Source organism: Diabrotica virgifera, chromosome 7, assembly GCF_917563875.1.
Source record: "Diabrotica virgifera virgifera chromosome 7, PGI_DIABVI_V3a".
In the NCBI taxonomy this organism is placed as follows: domain Eukaryota; kingdom Metazoa; phylum Arthropoda; class Insecta; order Coleoptera; family Chrysomelidae; genus Diabrotica; species Diabrotica virgifera.
The window spans coordinates 132,925,434-132,947,141 of NC_065449.1; the positions used below are offsets into that span (position 1 = coordinate 132,925,434).

Here is a 21,708-nt window from a genome sequence, read left to right on the forward strand (position 1 = left end):
CTATCGGTATTACAGAGTAATGGAGAAATAGATGGAGATGCATGCAGTAGAATTAGGGCTGGATGGATGAAGTGGAAAGAAGCGAGTGGTGTGTTGTGTGACAGAAATGAAGCTGAAGGGAAAATTCTATAAAACAGCCATAAGACCGGCTATGATGCACGGAACTGAATGTTGGGCAGTGAAAAAGAAAGCGGAACAACGAATGCATGTGGTGGAAATGAGAATGCTTAGATGGATGAGTGGAGTGACAAAGAAGGATAAAATTAGAAATGAGTATATTAGGGGAAGTCTAGGTGTGGCACCAATTAATGCCAAAATGAGAGAGCATAGGTTAAGATGGTTTGGTCATGTTCAACATCGAGACGTTAATCACCCAATACGAAGAATAGCTGAAGTGCAGATTCCTGGAAGGAGTAGGAGAGGAAGACCAAAGAAGACGATAAGGCAGGACATGTTGGTAAAGGGGATTAACATTGATATGACTCAAGATAGAATTGTGTGGAGAAATGCAATTAGGGAAGCCGACACTGCATAGGGATAAGGCAAAGAGAATGATGATGATGATAATAGGTGTAATGTGTAGATACTTATATAGAATAGGTTTGAAATAGAGTAGAATATAATAGAATAAAGAGACTATATACATCCTTAATAGCACAAGGATGTCCTTCACGGACTTTAGGGAGGTCCGTTTTCATCCAAGGAACGTCCTATTTTGGTCCAAATGTCGTGCTACCGAATGTCTGTTGGACGTCCACTTAAGGTCCGAAGGGACGTACTTTGGACCTTAACAGGACGTCCTATTTTGGTCCAAATGCCACGTTGCCAAACGTCCAATGGACGTCCACCTAACGTACGAGGGGACGTTCAGTGAACGTCAATTGGACCTTCATAGGACGTCCCAGTTTGGTCCAATGTCTTGCTGCCGAACGTCCATCTAACGTCCTGAGAGGACCTCCGGTGGACGTCTAGCATCGATATTTAGACCTGTGGAGAATGTATGGTGGGAAATAAAAAATAAATTTTTAAGGAACTTATATTACATCTTATATTAAATTACAATTATTGGATATTACATTATTTACATTAAATTACAATACACTTCTCCAAGAAATTAACGCACCACCTTAAAAATAGGGCATTTTTGATGTCTCGAATTTTCTAAACCTGTTGTCCCATCTGAGTGATTTTTTTATAATATAGCCTAGGCTATAGGTTACATCCTTAAGCTTGTCATGCACTGGGAGCTATACTGTAATATATGTATATTATATCATATCGCTCTCTATAGTAATGAGTGAGCCTGCAGACAGGGAACTAATGGTTCCGTATGTGCAGGCTCACTCATTACTCATTACTATAGAGAGCGATGTGATATAATATATATTACAGTATAGCTCCCCGTGCATGACAAGCATAAGGCAGTAACCTATAGCCTCAGGCTATATTATTATAAAAAATCAGTTAGATGGGACAACAGGTTTAGGAAATTCGAGACATCAAAAATGCCCAATTTTTAAGGTGGTGCGTAATGCACTGTATATATAGGTAAACTTATATACAGGCTGTAACAAAAATAAAATTTTTGTGTTTATTTAGTTGGCTATTATAGTGTACAATCATCTAGAATATTTTGAACAAACTAAAAACACGAATATATCATCAAAAAATTAATAAAAAGGTCTTAAAATGCTTGGTTCGATATTAAGATCTAGTTAAAAAGAAACCAAAAACTGGATATTTTCTACAGAACGTAGATTATGAATTTTTAAGCCAGCTAATCCCATTTATTATACAGGGTGTCCCGAAAAGATTGGTCGTAAATTAAATCACATATTCTGGGACCAAAAATAATTTGAATGAACCTAACTTACCTTAGTACAAATATGCACACAAAAAAAGTTACAGCCCTTTGAAGATACAAAATAAAAATTGATTTTTTCGAATATATCGAAAACTATTAAAGATTTTTTATTGAAAATGGACATGAAGCAATATTATTGCAGTAACATCTTAAAGAAAAATTATAGTGAAATTTGTGCACCCCATAAAAATTTTATGGGGGTTTTGTTCCCTTTAACCCCCCCAAACTTTTGGGTACGTTCCAATTAAATTATTTCTGCGGTACCATTAGTTAAACACTGTGTTTTTAAAACTTTTTTACCTCTTTCTATTTTTTCGATAAAGCTCTTTTTATCAAGATATGGCTTCTTGTTAAAATGGTTCAAAATATACCTAAAAATGTAAATCATAAATAAATTTTCATATTATTAGTCTCTACAATCGTACTTAACCATATACAAATATGTGGTGGATTTGACAAATATTCAAAATATCACGATAAAAACTGACTTCAAAAAAGTACTAAGAGGCAAAAAAGTTTTAAAAACATTGTGTTTAATAGTACCACAATAATAATTCAAATGTAACTTACACAAAAGTTTGGGGGGGTTTAAACGAACAAAACCCCCATAAAATTTGTATGGGGTGTCGGGTGTCCAAATTTCACTATACAGTGGAACCTTGATTATCTGTCTCTCTATTAACTGTCACCTCTGTTAACCATTTTGTAAGAGAGACTAAAAACTTTTTTTACAGTCACCTCCTGTTTTCATATGATATTTTTTGACATGTTTTGTAGTAAATTCAATTATCTATTTACTACAAAACATGTCAAAATTTACATGTGAAAACAGAGATGACCCTAAAAATGGTTTTTCGTCTCCTACAAAATTCATGAAAAAGCAGATAGGAGGTATTGTCACATCACTGACGATATACCAGAAGTATATGTGGCCATACCAAATAATACATCCTTGATAAATATAAACATTTTTATTGCACAAAATCTTGTCATATATTTTTTTCCATAATCATCACTACGATGATGATTCATTTGTATTGAATTGTACATTGCAATTCTCTGATGTTTGGGAAAAAGGGCTTAAGTCAGAATTGCACATCGATAATGTTTTGATGATTTCTGGACCAGAAAAATCGGCTCTTTTTATTGGTACATACAGTTTAAGTCTGCAACACTTTTTTTATGGTCCAGAAATCATCAAAACATTATTGATGTGCAATTCTGACTTAAGCCCTTTTTGCCAAACATCAGAGAATTACAATCTGGTCATAACTGACCAATGAGCAATTTTAATTTAACCTAAATTACTACTGTTCCTTAAAATGAAGAGCTTACCCCATAGCGTCTCTTATCTAATCTAACAAGATCGTGCACTATTCTAACATACACAGGCACACAAGCACTACGCTCTGCTTTTCACTATCACCTATCACTCAAACTAGTTCAAAAGGCTTTGTCCTCTTCAATCTTCTAGTTTGTCCAGTAGTAGATATGAGGAGCTGGATTTCCTCAATATTCTCATACTTATGAAGTTGTTGTTGCTCATGACTTCCTGCTATCTTCTTGATGACTATATTATCCAGGTTCCATTCCTAGGTCTTGATAGTTGTTTATAAAGTAATATCTTATTATGCATCGACAATGTGGAGTTTCTTCCAACTAGTCAATACACTTTTTATAGGTATCTTTCTTTTGCCTTTCATAGCCACAACAAGGCTATAATACGTTTCCTTCCTGGTTTTTTTTGTAGACCACTTTCAGCTGATTCTAAAAAATTAAAATGAATGGTAATTTTTCTATTCTTTACAATTAAAAATCAAAAGAAATAGGTACTACTATTTACAGGTAATAATATGCATAAATAATTCGTTTCCTAAAGAATACAGAAAATTGAAAACGTTTTTATAATACTTACATAATTGTTTAAACAAAAGAGACCCAGCCAGAGCAAAACGCAAAACTAACAGACAGAACTGCAAAAAAAAAGCCACTAATTTCCATTTTTCCACCCCCTTATCATATGCATTTTCCAATCAAAATTTTTAGGTTGTCATGAACATGAAAGACTCAACCTCAACAAATAATAATAAACAAAAAGCTCTACTTCCACTTCCCGCCAAATGGACACAGGTTGGTGACACTGAATTCACGCCAAATAAAATGAAAAAATAGAACAATTTTCTTTTTCGTCAATTTCTTCACGTGAAGTTTATAACGAACAAACTTAGATGTCAAAGTGTGCTTTTACACGTCAAATTTGGCCTTGAATAACTTGGTCAATTTCTTGTCCAATTTATTGGGTGCGTTCGGACGACCACAGCGGCTGGACAGCTGAGCCAGAAGTAGCTGTCAGACGTCACCGCTGGAAGCCAGCCGCTGAGAGATTTACTAAGCTTTCCCTATCAAGGCTGGATACAACCACTCAGCCGATTTCTGCTGACCGCCAGCCGCTATGGTCGTCCGAACGCACCCATTGTTGATGTAAAGTGGACTTAAGGATACAAGCATCTACAGTTCGAGCGAGTCTCGTAAATAGGGCTTTTCATCGATTGTCATTTGTTTCGAGCTTCTGTCATGTGTCACATAATATTAATATAACTACGTCATACGTCTCTGGTTTTTACCATTGCATAGCCACCTTTAAGTGCACTTTACATCAACAATAAATTGAACAATAAATTGAACAATAAATTGAACAATAAATTGACCAAGTTATTCAAGGCCAAATTTGACGTGTTCTCAAAGCACAATTTGACATCCATATTTGTTCGTTATTAACTTGACGTCAATAAATTCGTGAATTTCTTGAAAGCAAAATTTTCTTGTCCTCAAAAAAATTGAAGGAACTTGGAATAAATGTTGTAAAAATGTCAATATTTTCAGTAGTACCAATGCAATGATTTTTTTATTAGAAGCTTTTGAATGTCGTTTATTTCTTTGTTTGAGTAAAGTGTTTGATTTGAAACAGAATAGAATAGAACAGGTTAATAAAATAAATAAAATAGAGATATAGATTAGAATAGATATACAGGGTGCGCCAAACCTCTGGTCTTCTTTGATTACGGCTAAACTATGAGATATACAAAAAAATGTTTATAACAAAACTAATGTGTATCAAAGAGGTCTATAATTTAAAATTATTTTCAATTATACAGGGTGAGTCAGAACGACGGTATGAACCGAAGTTGTATTTTTTTAAATGGAACACCCTGTATATTAAACCATTTTTTAATATAGTATTTAAAAATATGAAAAATTTTTATAAGGTCTTATAGGCCTAAAGTTAATAATTTTCGAAATATTTACATTTTTATTGAGAAAAATGGTAATATTTGTAGGGTTGTGGATTATGTTTCCAAGGAAATAAAAATTTAGTTGATAGATCAAAGTTTTTAAAATATAGTGTTATTTTTAAATAATTTAATATTTTTTACTCTTAGCCATAAAATATACAGTGTGATCACTCTTTGCAAATACAAAATTTTCTCATTTTTTTTAAATGGGACACCCTGTATATTAGTTTTGCGTTTTGTAATAAATATTACAACCTTTCTTTTGGTATAAGGGTGTATGTACCTAGTATGTTTCGTTTTGTAGATATTTTAAAAAAACTATAGATTTTACGTTTTTGCGGATTTTTTATTTAAAAATTTTTTGCAAAAAAAATAATTATAATCTGGTTTTAAAAACATACACTAAAATATAAAATATGAAAATAAAAACGTAATTAAAGATTAAAATAAATCGTATGCTAGTACAATTCAATTGAATTTAATAACTTTAAATTATTTTACAAAAAATATTTTACCATATTAATGAATGCATAAATTAGTTACTAAATTAAATAAACAACCAAATTTTAAATCAACCGTAGTAATTTTTCTACTACAGCAACTTTCCTGTAAAAAATTAATTGTTAGTTAAATTGTATTTAGTTAAACTTTTAATTTACCTTTTAAATTTACTTACATACATCTTGAGAATATAAAAATTATTATAAAGTATGCTTTGAAACAAATGAATGTTAAATGTATCAGTCAAATTATTTATTAATATAAATAGTATTTACTGGTGTCACAAAAGCAGGTAATACTTTTGTAGTTGAAATTTTTGTAACAATTTTTTATATTTTAAATTTTAATTTTTTAACCGAAAAATTTTTGGATATGACATTTGTTTTGGGCGAAACCATTAGAAATTATTACCAGCTTTTGTGACACGAGTAGGTACATAGATACTATTTACTTCTTAATATACTTCCATAACGTTCATTTGTTTCAAAGCATACTTTATACGTTCTCAAGATGTAGGTAAATTAAAAAGTTATTAACTGATCTTACTCGTAAATACAATATAACTAACAATTAATTTGGTACAGGAAAGTTGCTGCGGTAGAAGAATTACTACAATTGATTTAAAATTTGGTGGTTTATTTAATTTAGTAACTAATTTATATATTCATTAATATGGTAAAATATTTTTGGTACAATAATTTAAAGTTATTAAATTCAATTGAATTGTACTAGCATTTTTTTTTTATTTATTTATTTATTGCTTATTTACAATCTACTTCAATACAGTAATAAGTAAATATAATGTATGTTCTTGGCTTGTGGCAGGTGTCATCCATTGATGACTCTCTGGAATTTACCTAGCAGGTAGGTCTTCTGGCCAAAGTCTTTTCAGACGTCTGTCAACCAGTGGGGGGTTGAATAATTCATCTATGAGATGGTTTGGATGGTCTGCGCTGCGATTCATGTACCTTCTGGAGTGGTCAGCAATCACATCATTGATGAAGGGGATGTTGAGGTCTGCATGAAGGGTTTGGTTTGACACATACCATGGGGCTTTAGCTAACATACGAATAGTTTTTGACTGGAATGTCTGTAGTATTTTGGTGTTGGATGGTTTGCTACAGCCCCACAGCTCGATTCCGTATGTCCACACTGGTTTGAGTATTGTTTTATAGATGGTCAGTTTGTTTTCTAATGAAAGTTGCGATCTTCTGTTGATTAGCCAGCTCATATTTTTAACTTTTAGGTCGAGCCCAAGTAGCAATTTGTCGACGCGACAACGTTGTCTACCACGTGGCAACGTTTTGTTACAACGTTGTTATTGTCTAGAAGACGACCCAGTTCTGCACTAATTTGGTGGACGATTTTTGAGTTGTCTTGACGTTGCCTAGGCAACCTTAAGCGTTGCATAAGACAACTGAAGCGACTATAAAAAGTGCCTGCGTGCAATGGTTGCTCAAAGAGTCGGACTGGTTATGTTTTTTTACCTATATAAAAAGTAAACTATTTTGACATCATATCAGGTATTTAAATTTATATAAATACATAAATAAGGACTTAAACAAAATTACCTGATGTGAAATTTATAAACGCATCTCAGATTACCGTCAAATATGGATATTCCACCTTTAAAAAACACACGCGCTCGTTTTTTATCACCTTTTTAACAAAAAATATGCAAATTTAAAAAATCTAATTTTAATATAAAAGCCAGAATTTATGTTAAATATGTTTTGTATAAATTTAATGTATTGATGGTGCTTTTAAAGGTACTAGAAAATGCCTGTATTTTTTATATTTTGTGTTTTTATTTTCTTTACATCCCAAAAAAACCAAAATGGTGCATTAAACAACATTACCAATATTACTTAAAATATACCTTATTACCAACCATAGACGGATGAGACAACCGAGAAGTCCAATCGCCGACCAAACACGGCCTGGACCGACTATCCCAACCACTTTAGAACGCACCCTCTTATTGGGTGACAGAGGTCATGTGACCAGTGCAATGAAGTGCATCATTCTCCTTAACAGCGTTGCCACATTTAGTAGATATCTACTGTTTTGGTATATTTTTGATATTATTTAAAAAATTCTAGTAGGCAATGTTTTTTATTAGATGTTTGGTATATTTCAATATTTTGTTATCACTAAAATAAAATTTGCTTTTTAATAGTATTCACCCCATTTCTAAATTAATTTTCAGACATTTTGTTACAATTTCCCAATGTCATTACCGAAAATAAGATTCAGGAAGTAGATGATGATAATAGATGGACAGAGAAATGAAACTGGTAAATACCAGATCTAAATAAGGAAATCTTCATATAATTGGTTTGGAGAATTTTCAAAATGATTGTAACGCTCGGTTTCATAATCAGTTAAAGTGGATTTTAAATTTTAAGTAAGTTGGTACCTACCTTTATCACAATTCATATATGGGTAAATGTCAACTTTAAAGTGAACTTTACTTAATATTTACTTTAAGTTGATTATGAAACCGGGCGATTTCGACAGGTAACCGTTAACACAGATTTTACTGTATTTACAGGGCCTAAAAAGAATCTACTGATTTCTATTGATTTTTTGAAAGCAAAACTACTATCCGCTGCAAGATAATTCGGATGGGATTCAGACAAAATATGTACAAAAAGTACATATTTTGTCGGAGTTTCAGCCAAATTATCTTGCAACGGATATAGTACTGAAAGAGTAAGAACTGGCCTGGCAACCCTGTCTAGCAAAGCTGATACAAAGATTTAAGCTTATCAAATCTACTGATAAAACAATGGACAATGGAGAAACCAGCTAATAAAAAACAAATAAACAGGTTGTTAAATAAATCGAAAATTTCCAGCAAAATAAAATATAAAATAATAAGAAAAAAGTAAGGTTATAAAGTGTTCTGTTAAGTAAGTAAAAGGGTTCTTGCACTTTCTCAGGTTTATTGAACTCAATACAATACAGTCAGTAGAAGAGATGATATCTGCCATCAGCCATCCGCGTTGACGTATTAGTGCCTTACTTCACAACTTACAGGGTTGCCAGATTGTGCCGATAATACATCTCCCTCTTTACAAAAACAAATTTTCATGAAATTAAATAATCTTTCAGGTAAGCTGGCCGTCGAGATATCCTTTTCGGACGAGAAGAATCCTGTTCCATATTAGAACAGTTATTTTCTGTATTTGGAACTGTTAGCACAATATTGTTATCATTACACAACTCACTGTTTCCCGCACAATCCTTCCGACTCGCACAATCTTCCCACCTACCTTCTTTACTATTAAAATTAGAATCAGAAGTGGGCAGAGGCAGTGCTGGAGTAAATTCAGGTTCAAAGTAGTATGGTGCTGGAATGAGGTCATGACGGTTTCGTCTGTAATTTCCAGACTTGGTTTTTACTATATAAGATCTTGGTTCGTTTAAAATGGATGAAATTTTTCCGTACAACCTCAAATCAATTACCCAAACACTGTCTCCTATAGATAAATCTGACAAAGTCCTGGCCCTATGTCTTTTATTAAACTGGAAGGCTGATTTTTCTTTCGCTCCATTCTCTCTTTCTACCACCGAATCAGTATTAACAGGGTTATTTAACAATTCTGGAATTACGGGTAAGGGAGATCTCAATTTACGATTCATTAGTAGTTCGGAAGGCGAAAATCCACATTCAAGGGGTGTGGTATGATAAGCTAATAAAGCTAGACTAAGGTCTTCATTTTTCTTAAGGAGATTTTTTGCTATTTTAACTGCAGCCTCTATGCATCCATTGGATTGAGGGAAATAAGGGCTACTAGTAATATGTCTGAAATCATATTGAGAAGCAAATATTCTAAATTGAGTACTGAATTGAGGCCCATTATCTGAACGCACTATCTCTGGAATCCCATACCGACTAAAAAGTTCTTTAAGTTTGGATATTATTACCAATTCAGTCATAGTGGTTAATTTAAATATCTCAAAGAAACGGGAATAATAGTCAGTAACAATTAAGTACCAGCAGTTATGTTTAAAAAGGTCCAAAGAAACTTTCTGCCATGGGCGCTCAGGAAAAGGATCCCTTATAAGGGGCTCTACCGGATTTGTTCTATGTTCTATACATATAGGACAATTTCTAACTAAATTTTCGATCTGAGTGGATAGACCCAACCACCATATTGAAGCTTTTGCTCTCGCTCTACATTTTACAATCCCTAAATGACCTTGGTGGAGATATTCTAAACACCGAAATTGTAGACATCTAGGGATAAATAATCGGGAATTTCTCAATAATAGATTATCGCTAAAAGACAACTCCAACCTATAATTATAATAAGGCTTTAAGCATTCCTCTAATTTATTTTGTTCAGGCCAACCCGACGTACAATATTCTCTTAATTTTAAACAAATGGGATCTTTTCTCTGTTCTTCCTTAATTTCTTCAATAAAATACGGCTTTACTTGAACCGAACTAACTATAAGATGAACATGAGCTTCTACTTCGCTTGCTAATTCGTCTTCAATTGGGTCACTGCTATTCTCATCGAACTGACGTGAAAGAGCATCCGCTACAACCAGCTCTTTGCCTGGAGTATAATGAACCTCATAATCATATCTCATCAATCTAATTCTGAGTCTTTGCAAGCGAGGTGTGAGCTCATCGATCGGTTTTGATTTTAGTACTTGGACCAACGGTTTGTGGTCAGTCTCTAAAACAATCGGTATCCCAGTGATATATTCTTGAAACTTATCAGCAACCCATGTCAGAGCTAGGGCTTCCCGCTCTATTTGGGCATATCTTTTTTCAGTGGAAGAAAGCAAACGAGAAGCATAGGCAACAATTTCCTTTTTACCCTCATTAAACTGAATCAAACATGCTCCCAATCCAAATGATGAGGCATCCGCTGAAACTGCTATCTGTTTGGTAGGGTCAAAGTAAGCTAAACATGGACTTTTTTGTAGTAATTCCTTAACTCTTACAAAGGCTTGTTTCTGCGGACTGTCCCAGATAAATGTGACACTCTTTTTCAGTAATGACGTAAGGGGCTCTAGGATTTCAGAGCGATTAGGTATAAATCTACATGAAAAATTTATCATACCTAAAAACTGTAGTAATTCTGTTTTATTAGTCGGTTCTGGAAAGTTAACAAATGCTGAAATCCTTTCAGGTGCAATTGACACTCCTTCATTTGAGATTTCGTGACCTAAATACTGGAGATTTTGAACAGCAATCACACATTTATCTTTATTTAGAGCTATACCTTCAGCTTGTATTCTGGATAATACTTCATCCAGAATTTTGTTGTGTTCTTCTAGTGTTGGAGCATGGATTAAGATATCATCTATGTGACTAATTACACCGTCCAAACCAGCTAATATTTTGTTTAACAATATAGAAAAATATTCGGGGGCACAAGTGATACCGAAGGGAACTCGAGTGAATAGATACCTACCGAAGGGAGTTATGAATGTGGTAAGGGATTGAGACTCTGGGTCTAAACGAATCTGATAAAATCCAGAAGAAGTATCAAGTTTTGAGAAATATTTACTATCTTTTATTCTGGCTAAAATACTTTCAACTTTGTTTATAGGAAAATATGAACGAAGAACAGATTTGTTTAAATGGGTATAATCCACACAGAGTCGAACTTTTTGGACCACAACAATGGGACTGACCCACTCTGTAGGATAATCAACAGGTTCAATTATTTTTAGATTTAATAATCTATCAATTTCTTCTTTTAACGGTTGGAGTAATGGAATAGGAACTGTTCTAGGGACTGATTGTACATAGGGTTTAATGTTGTCTTTTAATTTAATTTCCATTTCTGTTTTAAATGTACCTATATCATTAAATATTGTTGAAAATTTTCTGAAAACTGCCTCTGGATTAAATACATTATTTATATTTTTTACTGTAACATTTTCATGAAATTGTAGAAGTTTTAAGTCTATTATTGATTTCCTTCCTAAAATAGGTTTAGATAAATTTTGTATAACAAACATTTGAGTTTTTGAAATGTCATTATTATGACAGAGGGTAACAGGAAGAGTTCCTACTACCTCCAATTTAATGCCAGATGGACCAGTAACTTTTTGATAAGGCTTACATAAAGTTTTTAATATCTCTTTAGGCATCAGAGAACTAGGAATACATGAAACATCTGCTCCAGAGTCAATTAAAAATTCAAATTTTGTCCGCAGCTCAAACACAAGCACAGAAATCAGCCACTCTCGAGCCTCAATATTATTAATATAAACAGAGCCGACAAAATTCAAATTATTACCCTCTGAATTTATCATAAAATTATCAATTTCTACAGTACTAACCTTATTTTCCCTTTGACCTTTACCAGATAAACAAACTGATGCCCAGTGCCCAAACTTTTTGCACTTATTACACTGAGACCTTCTAGCAGGACATACCTCCCTAGAGTGAGATTGCTGACCACAAAACATACACATGTCTCCCTGGAAATTCTTTCTTCTGATGTTGTCTGCCTTCTGAAATGATCCGGTGACATTGCCTCGTTCTCTATTTTGGACACCCACTTTTGCTACTTCTTGAGTTGAATGATAACGGTTTTCATTACGCAATTCCCGAGTCTGATTTGCCTGCATTTCTGCTTGTTTTGCAGCAATAATACAATCTTTCAAAGTCAGAGTACCTTGTAGTTGCAAACGTTCGCTAGTTTTTGTATCCGACATTCCTACCACTATGCGATCCCTAATTAGCTCTTCCTTAAGGGTGCTGTAGTCACAATATTCTGCCAACGAATGTAAACTAGTAATAAAGTGTTCTATAGCTTCTCCTGGTTGTTGAATTCGGGAGTTAAACTTAAACCGTTCGAATATTACGTTGCGACGGGGAATAAAGTGATTTTCAAAACTCTGTAACATCTCCGAATAAGTAGCTGGAATTTTCGGAAACTGTAGAACGATTTCTTCGGCCTCATCTCCCATTATATACATAAGAATGTCAATTTTGTCTTTCTCCGGCTTCTGATCTTGTCCCGACACGCTCATGAAACGCTGGAACCTCTTGCGCCACTGGGGCCACATATTTGGCTGTGAAAACGTAAATTTCTCCGGTGGATTTACCTGAACAGGCATGTTAATTGTCGTTGAGCCGCTACTAACGTCTAAATCTGTATTTGCCATTTTGCTTTGTGTATGATTTCAACACAACGTACATAACCTAGACACTACACATGGAAAAGTTAAACTTCACTAATCATTTTTCTCTCTCTTCACTTGAAATATTAAGTTAATCTGGAAAAGTGCACCAGCTGCCACCATGTTCTGTTAAGTAAGTAAAAGGGTTCTTGCACTTTCTCAGGTTTATTGAACTCAATACAATACAGTCAGTAGAAGAGATGAGATCTGCCATCGGCCATCCGCGTTGACGTATTAGGGTCAGGGTTGCCAGATGAAGTTTCAGAATATCCCTAGACGGGAGGTTCAATTTCCCCTAGAAATCCCTAAATCGTATTAATTTAACCTAAAAAAAGAAGAAATTGACAGATGACAGCTGTCAATTTAATTTATAACCTATTAAACACTATGTTTAATCCACTTTAATCATTGATTAGGTAATGTTTTAATGTTTACTTAGAAATATTTATGTCAGGGAAGAATAAATAATGACAATAATAATAATATTTGAACAAAAAGATATTTAATAACAACAAAAAATGGCGCCAGCACAGTTTAATAAATCCCTAGATTTAAAAAAAAATCCCTCCAGAGCTCCAAAAGCTTCAAAAAATCCCTAGATTCGGGGAAAATCCCTAGACATGGTAACCCTGATTAGGGTATTAGTCATTAGTGCCTTACTTCACAACTTACAGGGTTGCCAGATTGTGCCGATAGTACATAAAGTAAATTCCTTTTTTGCTCCTGAAGTTGCCGTAAACGTGTCACACGTAAAGGCCATGGGGTCGTGAGAGACAACTACCTAGTCGGCCAGAAAACCCATGGGCGTAAATTAGTTTAGCATTATAACGTTTTTAAGTAGTTGCGATTGTTGAAAAAACTTAACTGTGATATGTAGTTGTCACAATAGTAATAACTTAGTTGCCCATATAACTAAAGATATTACTTAACGTTGTAACATCGTAATGTCAGTCGGGTTAGGGGTCGTTGGCCGAAACAACTGAAAGTCCACTGTGGTAACGTTATATACAGTGCATTTGTTTGTACTGACAACCAATGCGTCGAAAAATTGCTACTTGGGAGGTGTCGTCGTTTGGCTGCAATATGTGATTTCCAAGTAAAGGCTGTATGACACTATGCATTTTCTTGTATCATTTCTAATATCGTTTCTGATATCGTTTCTTGTATACATTTTCTTGTATCATTTCTTGTACGTACATTTGTGCCCTGTATGACACTATGCAAGTTCTTTTATCGAAAACTGTATGAAATTCGGCACGTGATTGGTCGAAATTTTGTTTGTCACCCTGTCATGTTACTGGTATGGTAGTACTGCGTCTACAGCTGATTTTAAGGATTTTATAAAAGTTATAAACTTTTAAAACAAATATTTTAATGTTATAATAACTAGAATTTTTACGTTGACTGTTGATTATTTGTGTTTTTTATTTTGTTTTGATATTTGTGCTAAAATATTTGCATTATAATTATCTTCAGTTTGATCCAAATTGGAACTATTATATTTTCCTCTATTAAAAAATTATGCAACATGAAACCCAAAGTTATTCTAAATATATGGTTATTAGTAGAACAGTAGTCCATACCAAACGGTATATTAAGTATCAATAAAATATTTATAAATAATACCTACAAAACACAAATAAATTCATCAAGACATAAATCATATGATCTCATTTTCAGCCGCCATTATGACATTTAGAAGTTTTACCAGCAGGTTTTACGTTTTTGCTCTTTGCGCAGAAATTGGCGCAGTTATTGTACAAGAATCTGACTCGCGTCTAGAAATTATAAAATATTTTGGCTCCTTGGCTTCCACAAGGTCAAAGTTGTGACAGTTCTATGAGAATAAAATGCCGCGAAATTCAAATATGTTTAATAAGGTTATGTTTCAACTGTTGACATTATTTGAAATATTGATGTAATATTTGTGCTGATTAAATTTGTATGTATTATTAGTAAATAATATTTGTGCTGAATTAATGTTACAAGACATTCATAATATAAATTGCTGTCAGAGTAATCTAGTAGATGTTCTTAAACTATATAAGGCATACAATATTTTGAGATTATTATTTACTATAAATCTACATATTATTTTAAAACTATTTCGGCTAAAATAGGAATATATAATGGAACATATATGCACGGAGTGTACGCTCACATTCTCAAAACATTCTAATTTAAGAAGTCACCTGAAAACGTTTCATCCTGGTAAGTTGTTTTTGATTAATAACAATCCACTGGATATCTATGCAATCTACAAACTTGATGACTTCTCGTTGTTATATCTACAATTTGATGATTCCTAATTCGTGTAATTTTAGATAAACTGGACATAATTGCACCCAACAAAACATTTAAGTCTATTGTACTTTGTAACAAATGTCCCAAAAAGTTCTCTAAATATTCCAATTTAAAAAGGCATGTCACTAAGTTTCATCCAGGTGAGGACAAAACTTCTATTTAGTGCTTTTTGGCTATTATTGTATACAGGAATCAATAGCGAACATATTTTATTTTATTTCAGAAAATATCAACGAGCTGACTTCATCTAAGATTTGCCCATATCAATGCAGTGAATGCCAGAAAAAGTTTTCACATTTACAAAATCTTAGAAAACATAAAAAAATTCATGCAAAGGACAGTGATATTGGAAAAAAGCAACAAAACTTCAAGTGCAGTTTGTGTAACTACGAAAATTCTATAAAATCCAATTTAATTCTTCATTTCGAAGAATATCATGCCATTAAAATAGAGCAACAAGATCTTCACTTTTCTAGTGAACTAGAATTTCAAAAATGGAAAACTGTCATGGAAAAAAAGAATTTTCTTCATATGTCACATACAGTCATCCATATACGACTGCAGAGGGCATTAAGAAACAGAATTATATTTGCCATCGTTCAGGTTTTTATGTGAAAAAGGGTAAGGATATGCGATATTTAAAAACCAAAGGAAGCAGAAAAATTAATGGAATATGTCCTTCTCGATTGAAAGTTTGTATTTTACCAGAAAATGGCAATGTTAAAATTAATTTTATACAAACTCACATTGGTCATGACAATGACTTGGGTCATTTGAATATTACTAAAAATGAAAAAATAGAAGTAGCTAGTAAAATTGCTTCGAAAATTCCTCTTGTTTCCATATTAGATGAGATTAGAGATTCTGTAACTAATAATAAGTTGGAAAGGATGCATATCTTAACAAGAAAAGATCTTCATAATATATCACAAACTTTTAATTTAAATTCTGATGGAATTCGCCATAAAAATGAAGTTATAAGTATTGAATCCTGGATTGAAGAAGCCAAAAATAGTGGAATAATTTTATATTACAAGCCACAAGGGGCTTTATGTAATGATTTTCCTTGTTTAAAAAATGAAGATTTTCTGTTAATTGTTATGCATCCTGGTCAACTGGAAGTGTTAGACAAATACTCAGAAGATGTAATTTGTATCGACGGAACACATGGACTTAATGCTCATGATTTTGAACTTACTACATTGTTAATATTGGATGATATGAGGGAGGGATTTCCTTGTTGTTTTATGATTGGAAATCGGTCTGATGAGGAAATAATGACTATTTTTTTCATGAAGATAAAAGAAAATTTAGGAAGAGTAATCAAACCCATGGTTTTCATGTCAGACATGGCCCAATATTACTATAATGCATGGCTCCAAATTATGACTCCAGCTAAATTCAGGTAGAAAACTATGCAATATATTCTTATTTTTAAACGCTTTTATTTAGTTCAATAGTTTTCGTCAAATCTTTAGACGTTAATTTGACTGCCTTTTCTCCAATGCAAATGAATGAAAATTTGCAGACATATGCATTTGCGGGAACAATACACGAATAGTCAATAAAAAATTTTTTTGTTTATTGTTTAGATAAAAAAAAACGATTTTAATGGAAAATACTTAAATTCTCTTGTTTTTTACGATGTAAAAACTTGAAACTTTTACGGATTGTAGCTAATGATATGAACCATACATAATTTCACTTTTTGCGTTAATTGTTTACGTTATGCTTCATAAATAAACAACAAAGTTTCAAATTTTTTGCCCATTCCAACTACTTTTCATGTTAGTAGATACATCATATGTTTTATACATATTTTAATAAACATGACGATATATTTTAATGTTTGAAAAGTGTAAGACAAAAAGTACAAAATAAAAAAATATGAAAAAAAAATTTTTAAGTAACGCTTTTCTTTAGTTATGAGTGACTAAAATTAAATATATAAAAAAATCAACTAAAAAGCAAAAAATAAAAATGAAAAAATCTAACACATTCGTTAAATAAAAGCGTGGGGCGAAAACCATTTATTCGATGAAGACGTGCCATGCTTTTTTTTTGACGAATGTGTTAGATTTTTTCAATTTTTTTTTATGTTAATTTTTTATAATATTTTTAATTTTAGTCACTCGTTATTAAAGAAAAGCGTTTCTTAAAAATTTTTTTTATTAAATCTATATTATGGATATTAAATTTTAGGCTATTCTGTTCCTGGCACGTAGATAAATCGTGGCGGAAAAATCTAAATAAAACTGATGGTCAAGAGCAAAAGGTAACTTAAATATTTAATTTTTTTGCCCACTCACCATATCATTCGTCTTTTAGGTTATCGTATACAAACAGCTACGTACCTTATTACAAGAGACTGATGTTACTTCATTTAGGGATATGATACAAAATTTTCAAATTTCTCTTCTATCTTCTGGTAATACCCAAGAATTTGGTCAATATTTTCAAAAATGTTATCTGCACAATATGGAATCCTGGGCATACTGTTATCGCTTGCATGCAGGAATAAATACAAATATGAGCATAGAACGAATGCATCAAACGATTAAATATTTGTATTTAAATGGAAGACAAGTACGAAGGCTGGATAAAACTATCAATATCTTGATTAAATTAATTAAAGACAAATTGTTTGAACGGCTTATTACGTTGAATAAAGGTAAAATATCCAGCAAATTACGAGAGTTACGGAAAAGGCACAAAACAAGTCTTAATTTAGATATGGACACCATTGTCATGTCTGAAATGGGCTGGGAGATACCATCAAGTTCAACCAATGATATCTATTTAGTTCAGAAAAACAAACCCAGTTGTGACTGCCGATTAGTCTGTGATTTGTGCCAATCCTGTCTACATTCATATTCCTGCACATGCTTGGATAACAGTATAAGATGGAATATGTGCAAACACATACATCTTGTGTGTCAATTTATGAAAGGCCATCAAATTCAAGATACTAATGCAGATGAAGAACATATAATAAATACAGATGAGGTAAAAATTAAACAAGCTACAGAGCAAGCTAAATTTGTGGAATTTGTGAGTAAGTCTTGTAATATCAATCAAGAAAAAACGTCCAAACAACTGGAAGTTGAAAAACAGAAATTGATAGAAATACAAACCCAAATAATTCAAAATATAACAACTTTTGAACAACTTGAGGCATTTAAAAGTATTACAGCACCCTTGGTGCCTACATTAAGGACATTAGCAGAACATTCTGGAAATGAACTTAATATTGTGGCACTATCTCATGGAACACAAAACATTCCACACAATAAAAAAGTAGTTGCTCAAAAACGTTTATTTTCCACCAAGAAAAAAACTACAAAGTCAAAAAAAAGCTGTTATCAAAACCTGATGCTGAAGAAACAAATTTGATAGCAAATCAATTAATGCTACAAGTAAATAATGTGCTCTTTAATTAGAATAAAATCTTTATTTGTATACATTATTAATTTGTTTGATTTTCTCACCTATTCTAATTCATTTTTTTTTAATTCATATTGAAAATATTGTAGGCATTAATACTTTAAAAACATTTACTAACGTACCTACTCTGAAAGCAATTTATGATATTATGTCTGTCTTGTAACATTAATTCGTAATTTCATCAGCACCAATAATATTTATTAATACATAATATAATATAGTATTTTTACTACAAAAACGTTATTACGTAGGTCAAAATTTTTGACGTAAGAGAACTGTCAAAACATTAGAATGTGACTTTTCATATTGCCGTGTTTATAATAAACAATAATGCAATAGTGAAGTATAAGCAATAATGAAAAGTCACATTCTAATGTTTTGACAGTTCTCTTACGTCAAAAATTTTGACCTACGTAATAACGTTTTTGTAGTAAAAATACTATAATTTCAAATTCACAATAAAAATAAAACATAACCTTATATTTTTATTTGACATTTCAATCGAATGACCTTGAGAAAGCCAAGGAGCAAAATTATTTTATAATTTCTAGACGCGAGTCAAGAATCTGTGCCTGACACAAATTCTTGTATCGTTTCTGATATCGTTTCTTGTATCTGTGTATGACACTATACATTTTTTTGACATATCAGAAACGATATTAGAAATGATACAAGAAAATGCATAGTGTCATACAGCCTTTAGTTTTTCGTCTAGATGAAGGCCCAGGTACTTTACTTCTGTTTTTATTGGTATAGGTGAATTATTTAGGTGTAGTTGTGGACATCTAATTCTTCGATTTGTGAAATTTACTTGACAAGACTTGTTTGTGTTGACGTTTATTTTCCAGCATTTAAGCCAGTCTTCTAGTTCATTGAGATGATTTTGCAATTTGTTAAATGCTAATATTTCGTTGATGTCTGATAGTATACCAGTGTCATCCGCAAATGTTGCCATTAGTGTATTTTCGCTAATAGGAATATCAGCAGTGAAGATTTGGTAAAGGAATGGGCCAAGTACACTGCCTTGAGGTACTCCGGATTTTATTTGGTGGTAGTTGGATAGAGTACCTTCGTATTTAACTTGGAAGTATCTGTCGGACAAGTATGATTTAAGGAGGAGGTAGATTTGGTCAGTTAGCTGAGTTTTTATTTTAAAGAGAAGACCCTCGTGCCACACTCTATCAAATGCTTGCTGTATATCGAGAAATGCTGATAGACATATTTGTTTCCCTTCTAGGCTCTCTTTTATTTTGTTGACTAATCTATGGCACTGTTGTATGGTTGAGTGATTTGAGCGAAAACCAAACTAATGATCTGGGATAAGGTTTTCTATACGCTCTGAGCTTCGCTGGTGTCGCTCTAGCGGTTACTAATTCAACTTTTACTGGTAATTTTTAAATTTATTATTTAATTGTTATCGCTTAATATTTACAACGCAAAAAAGTAATTAAATTGTAATCGATTTTTTTAAGATTTTTCTAATCATTTTGACGTTCTATTGATAAAATATCAATTTCTTACTTCGGATACTTTGACAATAATCGTGTAGATGGCGCTAAGATTATAATAGATTATTTATAGTTAGATATTACGGAACATTAAAAAAACTTAAATTCAGTATTTAAAACGTAAGTATATTTAAGGTAAAAATTATATACCACAGCTTTGACCAACTAATATTGTTTATAATTAATGTTTTTAATTTTAATTTTAAATTAATCACTTTGACATTTATGTCAAATTTCCGGTAAACGTTTACAAACTTGTCACTACTGGCGTTCGCGAATTTGTAAATATCCCCTCTACGTACGAGCTCACAGCGTATACGCTCTGAGCTTCGCTGGTGTCGATCCCAGCGGCTACTAATTCAACTTTCACCGGTAATTTTTAAATTTACTATTTAATTGTTATCGCTTAATATTTACAACGCAAAAAAGTAATTAAATTGTAATCGATTTTTTTAAGATTTTGCTAATCATTTTGACGTTCTATTGATAAAATATGAATTTCTTACTTCGGATACTTTCACAATTATCGTGTAGATGGCGATAAGATTTTTAGATTAAATTACAATTACATATTACGGAACATTAAAAAAACTTAAATTCAGTATTTAAAACGTTAGTATATTTAAGGTAAAAATATATACCACAGCTTTGACCAACTAATATTTTGTATAATTAATGTTTTTAATTTTAATTTTAAATTAATCACTTTGACATTTATGTCAAATTTCCGGTAAAGGTTTACAGACTTGTCACTAATGGCGCTCGCGAATTTGTAAATATCCCCTCTACGTACGAGCTCACAGCGTATAGGTATTATTGTTTCTATTCTGTTAAGGATTAACCTTTCGAATACTTTTGATAAAGTCGGAAGGAGACTTATTGGTCTGTACGAACTGGCTTCAGTTAGAGGTTTACCAGGTTTAGGTATCATTATAATTTGTGCATACTTCCATTGCACTGGAAAATAACATAGTCTCAGGAGGCTATTAAAAATAATGGTTATTAAGACGACACCTTTTCTTGGGAGTTTTTTTTTAAGATTTCGCCAGTTATGAGGTCAAATCCTGGAGCTTTATGAGGGTTAAGCAGGTTGATTTCGTTACGGACTTCATTTGGTGAGAAGTATTTTAGTGGTAATGATAGCTGACAGGGTGCATTGAGGAAGTCTCTAATTTTCTAGTCGTTAATATCGTTGGCCTCTGGGGTGGAGAAGACGGTTGATAGATGTTCTGCAAATCTGTTGGATTTTTCTATATCTGATCGAGCCCAGGCTCCATCATTTTTTCTAATTGGTGATTTCATTACTACCGGCTTTTTGAATTTCTTTGTGGCTTTCCAAAGAGAGTTGTCGTCAAGAGAAAGGTTTGTGACATATCTTTCAAAGGATTCGTTTTTGGCTGTTTGGATAGCGGAATGAAGTCTGTGTGTGAGTCTGTTAAGATTTGTTTTATCTATCGCGTTTCTTGTTCTTTGCCATTTGTGACGGGCTCTTCTTCTCTCTTCTACTAGTGTTCTAATATGGAGGGGTATACTATACCTTTCATCGATGGTTTTTTCCTTTACAGGGCCCTGGGGCCTGATTCTAATTCATTTCGACAGTCGCAATTTCATTTCGACACCGCCATGACAGCAA

General features: G+C 32.6%; 3 protein-coding genes and 1 long non-coding RNA gene across 4 annotated transcripts in view; 2 read left to right on the plus strand and 2 right to left on the minus strand.

The window, feature by feature from the left end:
• The window catches only part of LOC126888731 (uncharacterized protein K02A2.6-like), a 239,308-nt gene that overhangs the window by 206,566 nt on the left and 11,034 nt on the right, over positions 1–21,708 (minus strand). The window lies entirely within an intron of this gene.
• Positions 2,821–5,634, minus strand: LOC126888753 (uncharacterized). Its single transcript, XR_007699618.1, has 2 exons — positions 3,780–5,634; positions 2,821–3,631 (listed from the first exon to the last, which is right to left on the minus strand). It is a non-coding gene; the product is annotated as an uncharacterized LOC126888753 (long non-coding RNA).
• Positions 14,597–17,310, plus strand: LOC126888736 (uncharacterized). The gene is made up of 2 exons (XM_050657136.1): positions 14,597–15,263; positions 15,347–17,310. The coding sequence occupies exon 2, from the start codon at positions 15,618–15,620 to the stop codon at positions 16,530–16,532; it is 915 nt and encodes a 304-aa protein (XP_050513093.1). The 5' UTR covers positions 14,597–15,263; positions 15,347–15,617; the 3' UTR covers positions 16,533–17,310.
• Positions 17,438–18,787, plus strand: LOC126888735 (uncharacterized). The gene has a single exon (XM_050657135.1). It carries the CDS (start codon positions 17,515–17,517, stop codon positions 18,514–18,516), a length of 1,002 nt encoding a protein of 333 aa, XP_050513092.1. The 5' UTR covers positions 17,438–17,514; the 3' UTR covers positions 18,517–18,787.